This window comes from Oncorhynchus tshawytscha, linkage group LG01 (assembly GCF_018296145.1).
Source record: "Oncorhynchus tshawytscha isolate Ot180627B linkage group LG01, Otsh_v2.0, whole genome shotgun sequence".
NCBI lineage: Eukaryota > Metazoa > Chordata > Actinopteri > Salmoniformes > Salmonidae > Oncorhynchus > Oncorhynchus tshawytscha.
Genome location: NC_056429.1, coordinates 88581375 through 88596095, shown reverse-complemented (window position 1 = coordinate 88596095; position 14721 = coordinate 88581375). Strand labels below are relative to the sequence as shown.

Genomic DNA, 14721 nt, shown 5'->3' with positions numbered 1-14721 from the left:
AAGATTTAAGTAGGATTGAAAATAGTTCGTTTGAATAAGCCAAAAATATCCATAGAGTCGGAAGATGACAGCCCCGGTGTTTGAATGTCCACGTTTTAACCGAAATGTGAACTTGTTTGACATGTTTTAAATGCCGCCCTTCCCCCCTGAACTATGAAGGAGGGACTCCTTTCACTTGAACATGTACAAGTTATCTTCTGCTCCCAGGACCTCCCCAAAAGTGTGGCATATAAAAGCCCAGTTTACTCATTTGTTTGGGCAGTAGGGTGGTTCTGTCAGGGTCTGGATTGGAGTAACAAAGAACCGGACTCTACGTTTTATGGTTGGAGTCTGAGGAGTAAAACCAGGATTCCCCTTGCCGCAAAGAGTCTACATGTCTAATATTTAGACATGTTCAGCTTTGTGGATATTCGGTTAGCGCTGTTGCTGAGCGCAACAGTACTATTGGCGAGAGGTCAAGGAGAGGACGATAGTAAGTATCACTTTATATGAGATTATGGGACAGGGACGCTCGCATGAAGAATTGGATAGCGCGTAAAAGGATGCTGCGCACCTTTCTTTTGTGTTTGGGATGTTACAAATTATGCTTAGCTACCCTGTGGGAAACATGGGATTAAATTGTCAGCAAAAGCTTATACCATTGCTTTTGGAGCTCCGAAGCTCGATGCATTGAACAAGGATTTTATATTGTTCTGCTTCCATGGCTGAGCGTTTCTCTGGCGTGCAGACACATGTTTAGCGCGCCCCTGCCATCGCTGTTCACGCGCTATTCCATGTCCTCGGGGAAGGGAAATTCTAGCTGCTGCTAAAGCTTGGGTGCGCAATGATGACATGATGTTCAGATGGATTTGGAATTAACTAAACATTTACAAACCACTTGACAAAATATATATTGCTGATGTAAATTAAATACCAATAAGCAATGAGGAAATATTTTTCAGAAAAAAAGCTCAGAACAAAAGTTGATTTGCATCTGAGGCCTATCACCAAGATCTAGGATTTATATTATGAACAAGGCAACAACGAATTCTGCCTGGACTGGAAAAAGCTCCTGAAAGATTAGGCAATAGGAAAGCCACTCCTTATTCCCCATTGGCCTACTAGTACACATGGAAGTTTGTAACCTATTTAACAAACACAAATGGAATTTGCAATAAGAAGTTTCCATTGCTTGTTTTAGAATAACTTTAAACCAGGGAGTCAAATTAAGTGAAAATAGTTTAACTATGATGTCTTCAATGGAATTGTCTAGACATCAATTGATCAGATTGGATATAGGGAGGGGCATGTGGCTCTGTAGATATTGTCATTGTACAGGCTGGGAGCGCCACTATGTGGTAGATATGAACAATTACAAGTATAGGGACCCACCGGAACCCCAATCAGAGAGCCTACAGGCCTGTCTGATGTTGGCTATAGCATCACTTGTAGTTCAAAGTTCAAACATAGGCCTTGGTAATTATGCATTTCACAAAGCATTTCATTGCATTTGGAAACATTTTATGTTTCGAGGGGGCGGCTCCCCCATTTTCACCAACCACGTTACAACTCCCATATTAGACACCCCCATGGCCTTTGGCCAATGCTGGTCTACTGCAAAGGCAACAACCAGTGCAACACAATAGGACATTCAGTTCATTTATGCCTATAGTAGGGAGTAGTAGGGTAGTAGGCTACTTTTTATTTAAAATTCTCTAAATAGGCCTACATCTAATGCATATCTAAAGGATTCTCAAGTTGGGCCTTGAGCCTTTGGGATCTTGGTAGGTCTAGGCCTTGCCAATATTAGGCCTATGTCGATTCATTGAGAGTGGCCTCCTAGGATCCTACATTAGGTCTACAGTACCTGTGGCAGGACATCAGTTTCACAGTCATGACTGGTTTGCTCTTTTCTAGTTTTTCCTGCATTGTCACATTTTTATTCAAAGAGGTTTGGGTTATGCCTACACGTTAGAAGTAGGAGGCCTTCTTTTTAAATTATGTCACTTCTGATTTGTCACTTCTGGTTTATTTATTTGCCATGTGACTTACCTTGCGTCTCCAAAACTCCATCTTCCCAGGTGGATTCGGCAGCTGCTCGTTGGACGGCCAACAGTACAACGATAAGGATGTGTGGAAACCTGAACCCTGCCAGATCTGCGTCTGCGACAGCGGAACCGTTATGTGCGACGAAGTGATTTGTGAGGACACAACCGACTGCGCCGACCCTATCATCCCCGACGGCGAATGCTGTCCTATCTGCCCCGATGACTCCGAGACAGAGGGTAGCCTACCTTTGATGACCTTATAATTATTTTTTAACCTTTTTTTAACTAGTCAAGTCAGTTAAGAACACATTTTTATTTACAATGATGGCCTAAGTACAGTGGGTTAACTGCCTTGTTCAGGGGCAGAATGACAGATTTTTACCTTGTCAGCTAAGGGATTCTATCTAGCAACCTTTCGGTTACTGGCCCAAAGCTCTAACCACTAGGCTACCTGCCGCCCACCTGTGCTTTGTGGTAGTTTTCTGGCGCCGCCTAGTGGCACCAGTTGGCTGCAATGTTTCCAGTTATAGACAGAGGGGGACAAACAAGAAAAGGAACTGAGCAGCCCTTAGGCTACACTGCCCAGACTGGGCTGGCCATTACTTAGAATGGACTGTGGATACCTTATTGATGAGAAGCAAATCATCCAGTTGGATATTACTATTGCTTTTCTTTTCCCTCCACCTTAATGAATGGATTAACCCTGTTAAATGCTGGAGATGTGGATGTGCATTTTACACTCACATCTCCTCATGTATAGGCCTAATCAGGATTAAGCCTGTGATGCCTTCACATTCCTGTATGGGATCCAGCCATCATGCATTCATTATCAACACAGTATTATTGTACATTGAGAAACATTGTTTTACAGGATAGTACTATGACACAATTCATGTTTGATATGAGTTTATAAGGGGAAATAATAATATTATATTTTCCTCTCAATTGATTTCATAGGTCCCCAGGGGCCAGTAGTGTCTGAGACAGAGGTATTTATGCACATTTTACTCCCAAGATTGATTTATGTCGGTGAAAATGTATTAGTGCATGACACGGGAGGTTGGTTGCACCTTAATTGGGGAGGACGGGCTTAGTGGTAATGGCTGGAGCGGAATCAGTGGAATGGTATCAAATATATAAAACACATGGTTTGATGCCATTCCATTAGCTCTGTTCCAGCCATTATAATGAGCCATCCTTCCCTCTGCAGCCTCCATTGGTGCATGACTGTTATCATGTTATTGAATAATGACAGTTCTGGCCTGCTTACAGGCATCATAAATGAGCCCATTATGTTCATTATGGGTAATATTTGTTGAAATATGTGGTGTATGCTATTAATTTTAGTTCATTCAAACTGTGATATCTTTCGAATGTGCTCTAGGCTTACCATTTGACCCTCCACCAAACAAACGTTCACTGCCTTTATTTGTGCTAAGTATACTGCTACCTCAGTAGGACTACACCTCTCTCATTGGTGCCTCAGTAGGACCTCACCTCTCATTGGTGCCTCAGTAGGACTATACCTCTCTCATTGGTGCCTCAGTAGGACCTCACCTCTCATTGGTGCCTCAGTAGGACTATACCTCTCTCATTGGTGCCTCAGTAGGACTACACCTCTCGCATTGGTGCCTCAGTAGGACTACACCTCTCCTCATTAGTGCCTCAGTAGGACTACACCTCTCTCATTTGTGCCTCAGTAGGACTACACCTCTCTCATTTGTGCCTCAGTAGGACTACACCTCTCTCATTAGTGCCTCAGTAGGACTACACCTCTCTCATTGGTGCCTCAGTAGGACTACACCTCTCACATTGGTGCCTCAGTAGGACTACACCTCTCTCATTGGTGCCTCAGTAGGACTACACCTCTCTCATTGGAGTGCAGTGAAAGGAGCACTGTAGCACAACTGATTCTCTTCCTCTTGTTGTTCTCCCATAGGGACCAGAGGGAGGAGTTGGCCCCAAGGGTGATGATGTAAGTTTCAAGTTCAACTTAGGACATAAGTTTAACTTAAGCTCAACTTGAAGTTGTTTATTTTCTGTAAGTAAATTGTATAGCTTGCTACATGTCCCATGGTTTAGATGTTCCATGAGAGGCCTAAGGAAAAACATATTCTGGTACGGTGGATTTGTGTCATTGATTCTTCTGACGAATCATGGCTTTGCAGAAGTGGTGCTTGAAGTGGAGGTTGGGATTTGAACTGTAAAGGATTGTAAACACAGGTGGACATTTTGGAAGGGGAGCAGCAGGAGACGATCTTTGGCTTATCTGCTGCTTCTGTTCAGTACAGAATCAAATGGAGTAACTAGACAATGAAATTAGGTTCTGAGTTTACACACCTATTGAATACATCTAATGAACACACCTATTGAACACACCTATAGAACATACCTATGGAACACACCTATGGAACACACCTATGGAACATACCTATGGAATACACCTATAGAACATACCTATGGAACACACCTATGGAACACACCTATGGAACATACCTATGGAACACACCTATAGAACATACCTATGGAACACACATATGGAACACACCTATAGAACATACCTATGGAACACACCTATTGAACACACCTATGGAACACACCTATGGAACACACCTATAGAACATACCTATGGAACACACCTATGGAACACACCTATAGAACATACCTATGGAACACACCTATACCTAGAACACACCTATGGAACACACCTATGGAACACACCTATGGAACACACCTATGGAACACACCTATTGAACACACCTATTGAACACACCTATTGAACACCTATGGAACACACCTATTGAACACACCTATTGAACACACCTATTGAACACACCTATTGAACACACCTATGGAACACACCTATTGAACACACCTATTGAACACACCTATTGAACACACCTATTGAACACAGCTATTAAACACAGCTATTAAGCACAGCAAAGCTAATTTGCAGTAGAGTTTTTACAGTACAATGTTATTGTAACTGTTCAACTTACAACTTAGTCTGTAAAAGTAAAGGTTGACATTAGTTTCTATTGACAGATATAGATCTTTCAAATATTAAACATAATGACCTTTGTTTGAACATTGACCTTTGCAACACAGGTCAAATGTATGGATCGTTGTTCATTGTAGGTTTGCAGCCCATACTGCAGCCCCTACTTTTTGAGTGGCTCCATCAGCACTTGCAAACCAACTGGTGTGAATGATTTTAAACATTTTAAAGAAAAAAATCAACAATTCCAGAATTTCTATTTACAGCATTTACTACTTCACCACTTCAACCACCACTTTTAGGTCTATACCAATTATACCAATTATAATATAATTTATCTTATGAAGTGCATTAGAAGATAGACCTGAATTTGTCACAGAACTGTATTTATCTAAGTAACTCAGCCATGGGTTGTTGAAAGCTGAGCTGTTACTGAGTAGCTGTCTGTCAATATATCTGTCTCTGTTACTGACTAGCTGTCTGTGTATCTGTCTGTCCATCTCTTCAGGGTCCTGAGGGTGTTCCCGGTAATGATGGCATGGACGGCCAGCCTGGCCTTCCCGGCCCCCCGGGCCCCCCTGGACCTCCTGGCCTTGGCGGTGGAGTAAGTAACCTCATGACAAGATAATATCCACTGACTATTTCCTGTGGATATTGTCCAGTTACTACCAGTCTTGTACCAGAGTTATTTACATCCATGCTTTTTACCTGAGAGGAAATATCAACCGATATCTGAGTTAGAGAGCAGTGAGTTTACAGTAGCCCCCTGCTCCCTTCAGCACCAGTGGTGAGTTTACAGTAGCTCCCTGCTCCCTTCAGCACCAGTGGTGAGTTTACAGTAGCTCCCTTCTCCCTTCAACACCAGTGGTGAGTTTACAGTAGCTCCCTGCTCCCTTCAGGGCCAGTGGTGAGTTTACAGTAGCTCCCTGCTCCCTTCAGGGCCAGTGGTGAGTTTATAGTAGCTCCCTGCTCCCTTCAGCACCAGTGGTGAGTGGACAGCTCCCTGGTTCTCTGATCTAAGGCAGGGTTATGGAGGAGAGGAGTTAGAGTAGAGGAGGGCTCTCCAAGCTTGTTTTTGGTGAGCTACCCTCCTGTAGGTTTTCACTCCAACCCTGTTCCTGGAGAGCTACCCTCCTGTAAGTTTTCACTCCAACCCTGTTCTGGAGAGCTACCCTCCTGTAGGTTTTCGCTCCAGAGGGTCGCTCTCCAGAATCAGGGTTAGATTGAAAACCTACAGGATGGTAGCTATCCAGGAACAGGGTTGGAGTGAAAACCTACTGTATGGTAGCTCTCCACGAACAGGGTTAGAGTGAGAACCTACTGTATGGTAGCTCTCCATGAACAGGGTTGGAGAGCCCTGGACTAGAAAGAGAAAACAGAGAGGCACACAAATCTGTAATGATAGTAGATAGAAAAGGTTCCTCCTCGTTAATAGTGATACTAGTAGATACTTGCCCCATTTCCTAATGAATTGTTTGATGTAGCAAGCTGTTATTTCATCCTATATGACTAAAGCTATGTCCCAAATGGCACCCTATTCCCTATATAGTGCACTACCTTTGACCAGAACCCTGGTCAAATGTAGTGTAATTTGTAGGGAATTGGGTACCATTTTGGAGTTTGAATTACAGACAGTGTTATTAACAGTTCTAATCTATTATAAACATGACTTACAGTACAGATAGTGTTATTAACAGTTATAGCAGTTATAAGCACGACTTACAGACAGTGTTAATAACAATTATAACCAATTATAAACATGACTTACAGACAGTGTTAATAACAATTATAACCAATTATAAACATGACTTACAGACAGTGTTAATAACAATTATAACCAATTATAAACATGACTTACAGACAGTGTTAATAACAATTATAACCAATTATAAACATGACTTACAGACAGTGTTAATAACAATTATAACCAATTATAAACATGACTTACAGACAGTGTTATTAACAATTATAACCAATTATAAACATGACTTACAGACAGTGTTAATAACAATTATAACCAATTATAAACATGACTTACAGACAGTGTTATTAACAATTATAACCAATTATAAACATGACTTACAGACAGTGTTATTAACAATTATAACCAATTATAAACATGACTTACAGACAGTGTTAATAACAATTATAACCAATTATAAACATGACTTACAGACAGTGTTATTAACAATTATAACCAATTATAAACATGACTTACAGACAGTGTTAATACAATTATAACCAATTATAAAGGTGACTTACAGACAGTGTTATTAACAATTATAACCAATTATAAACATGAACTTACAGAACAATTATAACAGACTTACAGACAGTGTTAATAACAATTATAACCAATTATAAACATGACTTTACAATTATAACCAATTATAAAGGTGGCTTACAGACAGTGTTATTAACAATTATAACCAATTATAAAGGTGGCTTACGGACAGTGTTATTAACAATTATAACCAATTATAAAGGTGGCTTACAGACAGTGTTATTAACAATTATAACCAATTATAAACATGACTTACAGACAGTGTTATTAACAATTATAACCAATTATAAAGGTGGCTTACAGACAGTGTTATTAACAATTATAACCAATTATAAACATGACTTACAGACAGTGTTATTAACAATTATAACCAATTATAAAGGTGGCTTACAGACAGTGTTATTAACAATTATAACCAATTATAAAGGTGGCTTACAGACAGTGTTATTAACAATTATAACCAATTATAAACATGACTTACAGACAGTGTTATTAACAATTATAACCAATTATAAAGGTGGCTTACGGACAGTGTTATTACAATTATAACCAATTATAAAGGTGGCTTACGGACAGTGTTATTACAATTATAACCAATTATAAAGGTGGCTTACGGACAGTGTTATTACAATTATAACCAATTATAAAGATGACTTACAGACAGTGTTATTAACAATTATAACCAATTATAAAGGTGGCTTACAGACAGTGTTATTAACAATTATAACCAATTATAAAGGTGGCTTACAGACAGTGTTAATAACAATTATAACCAATTATAAACATGACTTATTATAACCAGTTACAGACAGTGTTATTAACAATTATAACCAATTATAAAGGTGGCTTACAGACAGTGTTATTACAATTATAACCAATTATAAAGGTGGCTTACGGACAGTGTTATTACCATTATAACCAATTATAAAGGTGGCTTACAGACAGTGTTATTAACAATTATAACCAATTATAAAGGTGGCTTACAGTGTTATTAACAATTATAACCATGATTATAAACATGACCAATTATAAAGGTGGCAGACAGTGTTATTAACAATTATAACCAATTATAAACAGACAGTGTTATTAACAATTATAACCAATTATAAAGGTGGCAGTGTTATTAACAATTATAACCAATTATAAAGGTGGCTTACGGACAGTGTTATTACAATTATAACCAATTATAAAGGTGGCTTACGGACAGTGTTATTACAATTATAACCAATTATAAAGGTGGCTTACGGACAGTGTTATTAACAATTATAACCAATTATAAACATGAGTTACAGACAGTGTTATTAACAATTATAACCAATTATAAAGGTGGCTTACGGACAGTGTTATTAACAATTAGAACCAATTATAAACATGAGTTACAGACAGTGTTATTAACAGTTGTAACTAGTTATAAACATATTTTATTGTTTTGTCATCTCTATGTTGTATGTACTTAGAAACATCCAAAGCGAAGTATTTTTAGAAACAAATTGATCATTTCTTTCCTTTCCTCCAGAACTTCTCTCCTCAGATGCACCACGGTTATGACGAGAAATCCAGTGGCGGCCAGGCCCAACAGGGACCAATGGTACAAACTGCTTGTTTTCTTCCTCTGTGCTGTTTAGTGTGGAGAGTGAAGCCACATTTCCAGGATAAATGGAATTTAATTTATTTGCGTAAAAAACATATACAGCAAGATATACATGGACATTGTATTCCCAGAGGATAGCACATACAAGGAGTAATTAAAACACTTTTTTCCAAAATGGTCCTCGCTGAGACAAACCCTTTCAGGAACCCTGATAAGAGACAGTATCAAAACAGTGATGTTAACTATATGAAACACAGATAATGTGGACTGCTGCAATGCAAAACTGTCTTCACAAATGGCCAACCATTGTCTATTACCAAACATCTACAAAATTATTAGTCAGAGTTACGCAATCACATAGCCAGACCCCAGGCAGATCAGATTAGTATTGGTGTTTCTGAAGACGATAATGGTTCCTGTCGACACAGTAGAGTTTATACTAAGCTAGTGCTTAAACAGTACGATGCTTTCAGGTTTGCAGTAGTCCTCTGGTAGTGATCGCTCACAATCATCAGCTATTTTATCCTTTAGATAACAATATCTCACAGAATCACCTTATCTCAATCAAAGGAGGTAAAGTACTGCTGCAAATGGATTCATTGATTCATTGGTTGTTGTGTTTCCAACAGGGGCCAATGGGTCCCCGTGGTCTCGCTGGCCCACCAGGAAACACTGTAAGTATCCTCTCATTAGTCATTTGATGTGTTGTCAACAACACCAACCTCACTCATCTACATTTTTTTTTAACAAATAAACATTTATTTGCATCTGTGTTTATTATAGCAGCTACATTCTCATGTTCCCTCTGACCATAACATGTCTATAGTTTGTTTTAGAGACTCTGCATACATTTCTACAGTATACAATGTAGTATATTTATGTCTTAAAACAGTACGTCTTCTAGGGCCGGTTTCCCGGACGGAGATTAAGTCTAGTGTGGGACTAAAAAGCATGCTCAATGGAGAATCTCCTTTGAAAAAGCCTTTTAGTACATACAGGATTAGGATTCATTTCTTTCCGGAAAATGTCCCATAATTTGTTATAATAATACGTCTTATAGCTTATATACCCTGTGTCATATGGTCTGATCTGTGTTCATGTCCAGGGTCCCCCCGGTCATCATGGTCCCCCTGGCGAGCCCGGTGAGCCTGGCGGTGCTGTGAGTATACAAACATTGCAACTTCCTGTGCCCATCAATATCAATTGACACACATTCTGAACGCATCACTTCCTGTCTATGACCATGTTGTAGTAGCCACCTCCCATGCCCACGCCCCCTCCCCCCCCCACACACACACACACACTGACTATTCACACTTGTGTGTATATTATATTTCAGTGAGCCCTGTCATTTGTGATCTATAACAGTCATAATAAATGTATACTATACCCCAGTAACCTTTGACGCAGAGCAACACACACACACACACACACACCTCCCTTCATGCTTTTTTCCCTCCCCTGTAGGGTCCCATGGGTCAACGTGGTACAATGGGCCCCCCAGGCAAGAACGGAGATAATGTAAGTTGTGTTTTCATGATCTCCACTATCCTTCTATCTCATTCCATTTGTCAGATCTGATCTCCACTTTCCTTCTATCTCATTCCATTTGTCAGATCTGATCTCCACTTTCCTTCTATCTCATTCCATTTGTCAGATCTGTAGCTCAGAAACAATGATCGTTAGTAAAGTCAGTAAACTGAATTTAACGTAGACTTCCTCTAGTTTTCCTCCTTTGCAACTTACACCATAATATTTCCCCCCACTGCATATTGACATGTATGATTACATAATGACATACATACTGTATTCATAATATATACAGGACCAGTCAAAAGTTTGGACAAACCTACTCATTCAACAGTTTTTCTTTCTTTTTTACTATTTTCTACATTGTAGGAATTATAGTGAAGACATCAAAACTATGAAATAACACGTATGGAATCATGTAGTAAGCAAAAAAATCAAATTGGGTTGAAGTTGGGTGAATGTGGAGGTCAGGTCATCTGATGCAGCACTCCATCACTCTCCTTCTTGGTCAAATAGCCCTTACACAGTCTAGAGGTGTGTTGGGTCATTGTCCTGTTGAAAAACAAATGATAATCTCACTACGCGCAAACCAGATGGGATGGTGTATCGCTGCAGAATTTACAGATTTCCACCGGTCTAATGTCCATTGCTCATGTTTCGTGGACTAAGCAAGTCTCTTCTTCTTATTGGTGTCCTTTAGTAGTGGTTTCTTTGCAGCAATTCGACCATGAAGGCCTGATTCACGCAGTCTTCTTTAAACAGTTGATGTTGAGATGTGTCTGTTTCTTGAACTCTGTGAAGCATTTATTTGGGCTGCAATTTCTGAGGCTGGTAACTCTAATGAACTCATCCTCTGCAGCAGAGGTAACTCTGGGTCTTCCTGTCCTGTGGCGGTCCTCATGAGAGCCAGTTTCATCACAGCGCTTGATGGTTTTTGCGATTGCACTTGAAGAAACTTTCAAAGTTCTTGAAATGTTCTGCATTGACAGACCTTCATGTCTTAAAGTAATGATGGACTGTCATTTCTCTTTGCTTATTTGAGCTGTTCTTGCCATAATATGCACTTGGTCTTTTACCAAATAGGGCTGTCTTCTGTATACCACCCCTACCTTGTCACAACATAACTGATTGGCTCAAACGCATTTAAGAAGGAAAGAAATTCCACAAATTCACTTTTAACAAGGCACACCTGTTAATTGAAATCCATTCCAGGTGACTACCTCATGAAGCTGGTTGAGAGATTGCCAAAAGTGTGAAAAGCTGTCATCATATTTTTGAAGAATCTAAAATATTAAATATATTTTGATTTGTTTAACACTTTTTGGTTACTACATGATTCCATATATGTTATTTCATAGTTGTGATATATTCACTATTATTCAACAATCTAGAAAATATTTAAAAAATAAGAAAATCTCTGAATGAGTAGTTGTGTCCAAACTTTTGACTGGTACTATGTAATTTAATAATCATGATATTTGCTATTTTTTCATCACTTTTTTATGCATTTTTGTATGCCACGTTATTGTCACTGTTTGCCACAGCATTGTTCACAGTGAGAGGACCTCTCTGTCTCTTCATCAACCTCGCTCTCCTCTCTCCTCTGCAGGGTGAGCCTGGCAGGTCTGGTCGTCCCGGTGAGCGTGGTTCCGCCGGCCCTCAGGTGAGTGGCCCTCTAACCCCATAGATCAAGGGTCAGATGCTCCTATCCAAACAGACCTGGCTCTGATACCAAGTATGCGTTCTGAATGGCTCCCTTTTCCCTATGTAGTGCCCACAGGGCTCTGGTCAAAAGTAGTGCACTATATAGTAAATAGGGTGCTATTTGGGATGCAACCCAAATAGCAGTAGAGTATCTACAGAGTGAGATTTAATGTAGAGTATCTACAGGGTGGGATTTAAAGTAGAGTGTCTAAATGGTGGGATTTAAAGTAGAGTGTCTAAATGGTGGGATTTAAAGCACAGTATCTAAATGGTGGGATTTAGAGCAGAATATCTACAGGGTGGGATTTAAAGTAGAGTATCTACAGGGTGGGATTTAAAGTAGAGTATCTACAGGGTGGGATTTAAAGTAGACTATCTACAGGGTGGGATTTAAAGTAGAGTGTCTACAGGGTGGGATTTAAAGCACAGTATCTACAGGGTGAGATTTAAAGCAGAGTATCTACAGGGTGGGATTTAAAGCAGAATATCTACAGGGTGGGATTTAAAGTAAAATATCTACAGGGTGGGATTTAAAGTAAAATATCTACAGGGTGGGATTTAAAGTAGAGTATCTACAGGGTGAGATTTAAAGCACAGTATCTACAGGGTGAGATTTAAAGCAGAGTATCTACAGGGTGGGATTTAAAGCAGAGTATCTACAGGGTGGGATTTAAAGCACAGTATCTACAGGGTGGGATTTAAAGTAGGGTGAGATTTAAAGTATCTACAGGGTGGGATTTAAAGTAGAGTGTCTACAGGGTGAGATTTAAAGTAGAGTGTCTAGGGTGAGATTTAAAGTAGAGTGTCTTTAAAGTAGAGGGTGGGATTTAAAGCTACAGGGTGGTATTTAAAGTATCTACAGGGTGAGATTTAAAGTAGAGTGTCTATGAGATTTAAAGTAGAGTGTCTACAGGGTGAGATTTAAAGTAGAGTATCTACAGGGTGAGATTTAAAGGGTGGGTGAGATTTAAAGTAGAGTGTCTACAGGGTGAGATTTAAAGTAGAGTGTCTACAGGGTGAGATTTAAAGTAGAGTATCTACAGGGTGAGATTTAAAGAGTGTCTACAGGGTAGATTTAAAGTAGAGTGTCTACAGGGTGAGATTTAAAGTAGAGTATCTACAGGGTGAGATTTAAAGCAGAGTGTCTATCTTTAAAGTAGAGTGTCTAGGGTGGGATTTAAAGCACAGTATCTACAGGGTGGGATTTAAAGCACAGGGTGAGATATCTACAGGGTGAGATTTAAAGCTACAGTATCTACAGGGTGAGATTTAAAGTAGAGTGTCTACAGGGTGGGATTTAAAGTAGAGTGTCTACAGGGTGAGATTTAAAGTCTACAGGGTGGTATTTAAAGTAGAGTGTCTACAGGGTGAGATTTAAAGCAGAGTATCTACAGGGTGGGATTTAAAGATTTAAAGTAGTATCTACAGGGTGGGATTTAAAGTAGAGTGTCTACAGGGTGAGATTTAAAGTAGAGTGTCTACAGGGTGAGATTTAAAGTAGAGTGTCTACAGGGTGAGATTTAAAGTTGGGATTTAAAGCACAGTATCTACAGGGTGGGATTTAAAGCAGAGTATCTGTCTACAGGGTGGGATTTAAAGCACAGTATCTACAGGGTGGGATTTAAAGCAGAGTGACAGGGTGGGATTTAAAGCAGAGTATCTACAGGGTGGGATTTAAAGTAGAGTATCTACAGGGTGAGATTTAAAGTAGAGTGTCTACAGGGTGGGATTTAAAGTAGAGTGTCTACAGGGTGAGATTTAAAGTAGAGTGTCTACAGGGTGAGATTTAAAGTAGAGTGTCTACAGGGTGGGATTTAAAGTAGAGTGTCTACAGGGTGAGATTTAAAGTAGAGTGTCTACAGGGTGAGATTTAAAGTAGAGTGTCTACAGGGTGAGATTTAAAGTAGAGTGTCTACAGGGTGAGATTTAAAGTAGAGTGTCTACAGGGTGAGATTTAAAGTCTACAGGGTGAGATTTAAAGTAGAGTGTCTACAGGGTGAGATTTAAAGTAGAGTGTCTACAGGGTGAGATTTAAAGTAGAGTGTCTACAGGGTGAGATTTAAAGTGTCTAGAGTTTATCTGTCTACAGGGTGAGATTTAAAGTAGAGTGTCTACAGGGTGAGATTTAAAGTAGAGTGTCTACAGGGTGGGATTTAAAGTAGAGTGTCTACAGGGTGAGATTTAAAGTAGAGTGTCTACAGGGTGAGATTTAAAGTAGAGTATCTACAGGGTGAGATTTAAAGTAGAGTGTCTACAGGGTGAGATTTAAAGTAGAGTGTCTACAGGGTGGGATTTAAAGTTGAATTAGAACCATTCTAGTATAAGTACATTAAAGTAAATAACCACTAATCCAAATCAAGTTAGTTTCAGCACTGAAAGACATACATTACATGAAGAATGAAAACGGTATTGTTTATGTCTGTTATGAAGACCAGTTCACAACATTCCTTTTTCTGCCCTACAGGGTGCTCGTGGAACCCCTGGAACTCCTGGCCTCCCCGGCATCAAGGGACACAGAGTGAGTAATAGGAGGAGTGACAATAGGATGCTCCAGTGTGAAGTTTCCCCTAGGTACAGATCTAGGATC

The 14721-nt window shown here is 39.6% G+C and overlaps 1 protein-coding gene across 1 annotated transcript in view; it reads left to right on the top strand.

The window, feature by feature from the left end:
• The first annotated feature begins 249 nt into the window (after positions 1-249).
• LOC112259622 (collagen alpha-1(I) chain) overlaps positions 250-14721 on the top strand; it is a 36468-nt gene continuing 21996 nt past the window's right edge. The window contains exons 1-11 of the mRNA XM_042327110.1: positions 250-472; positions 2061-2264; positions 2985-3016; positions 3967-4002; positions 5534-5629; positions 8826-8897; positions 9530-9574; positions 10006-10059; positions 10368-10421; positions 12040-12093; positions 14599-14652. Of these exons, the coding sequence (XP_042183044.1) occupies positions 391-472; positions 2061-2264; positions 2985-3016; positions 3967-4002; positions 5534-5629; positions 8826-8897; positions 9530-9574; positions 10006-10059; positions 10368-10421; positions 12040-12093; positions 14599-14652 (783 nt within the window). The 5' untranslated portion in view covers positions 250-390. The remainder of the gene's footprint in view (positions 473-2060; positions 2265-2984; positions 3017-3966; positions 4003-5533; positions 5630-8825; positions 8898-9529; positions 9575-10005; positions 10060-10367; positions 10422-12039; positions 12094-14598; positions 14653-14721) is intronic.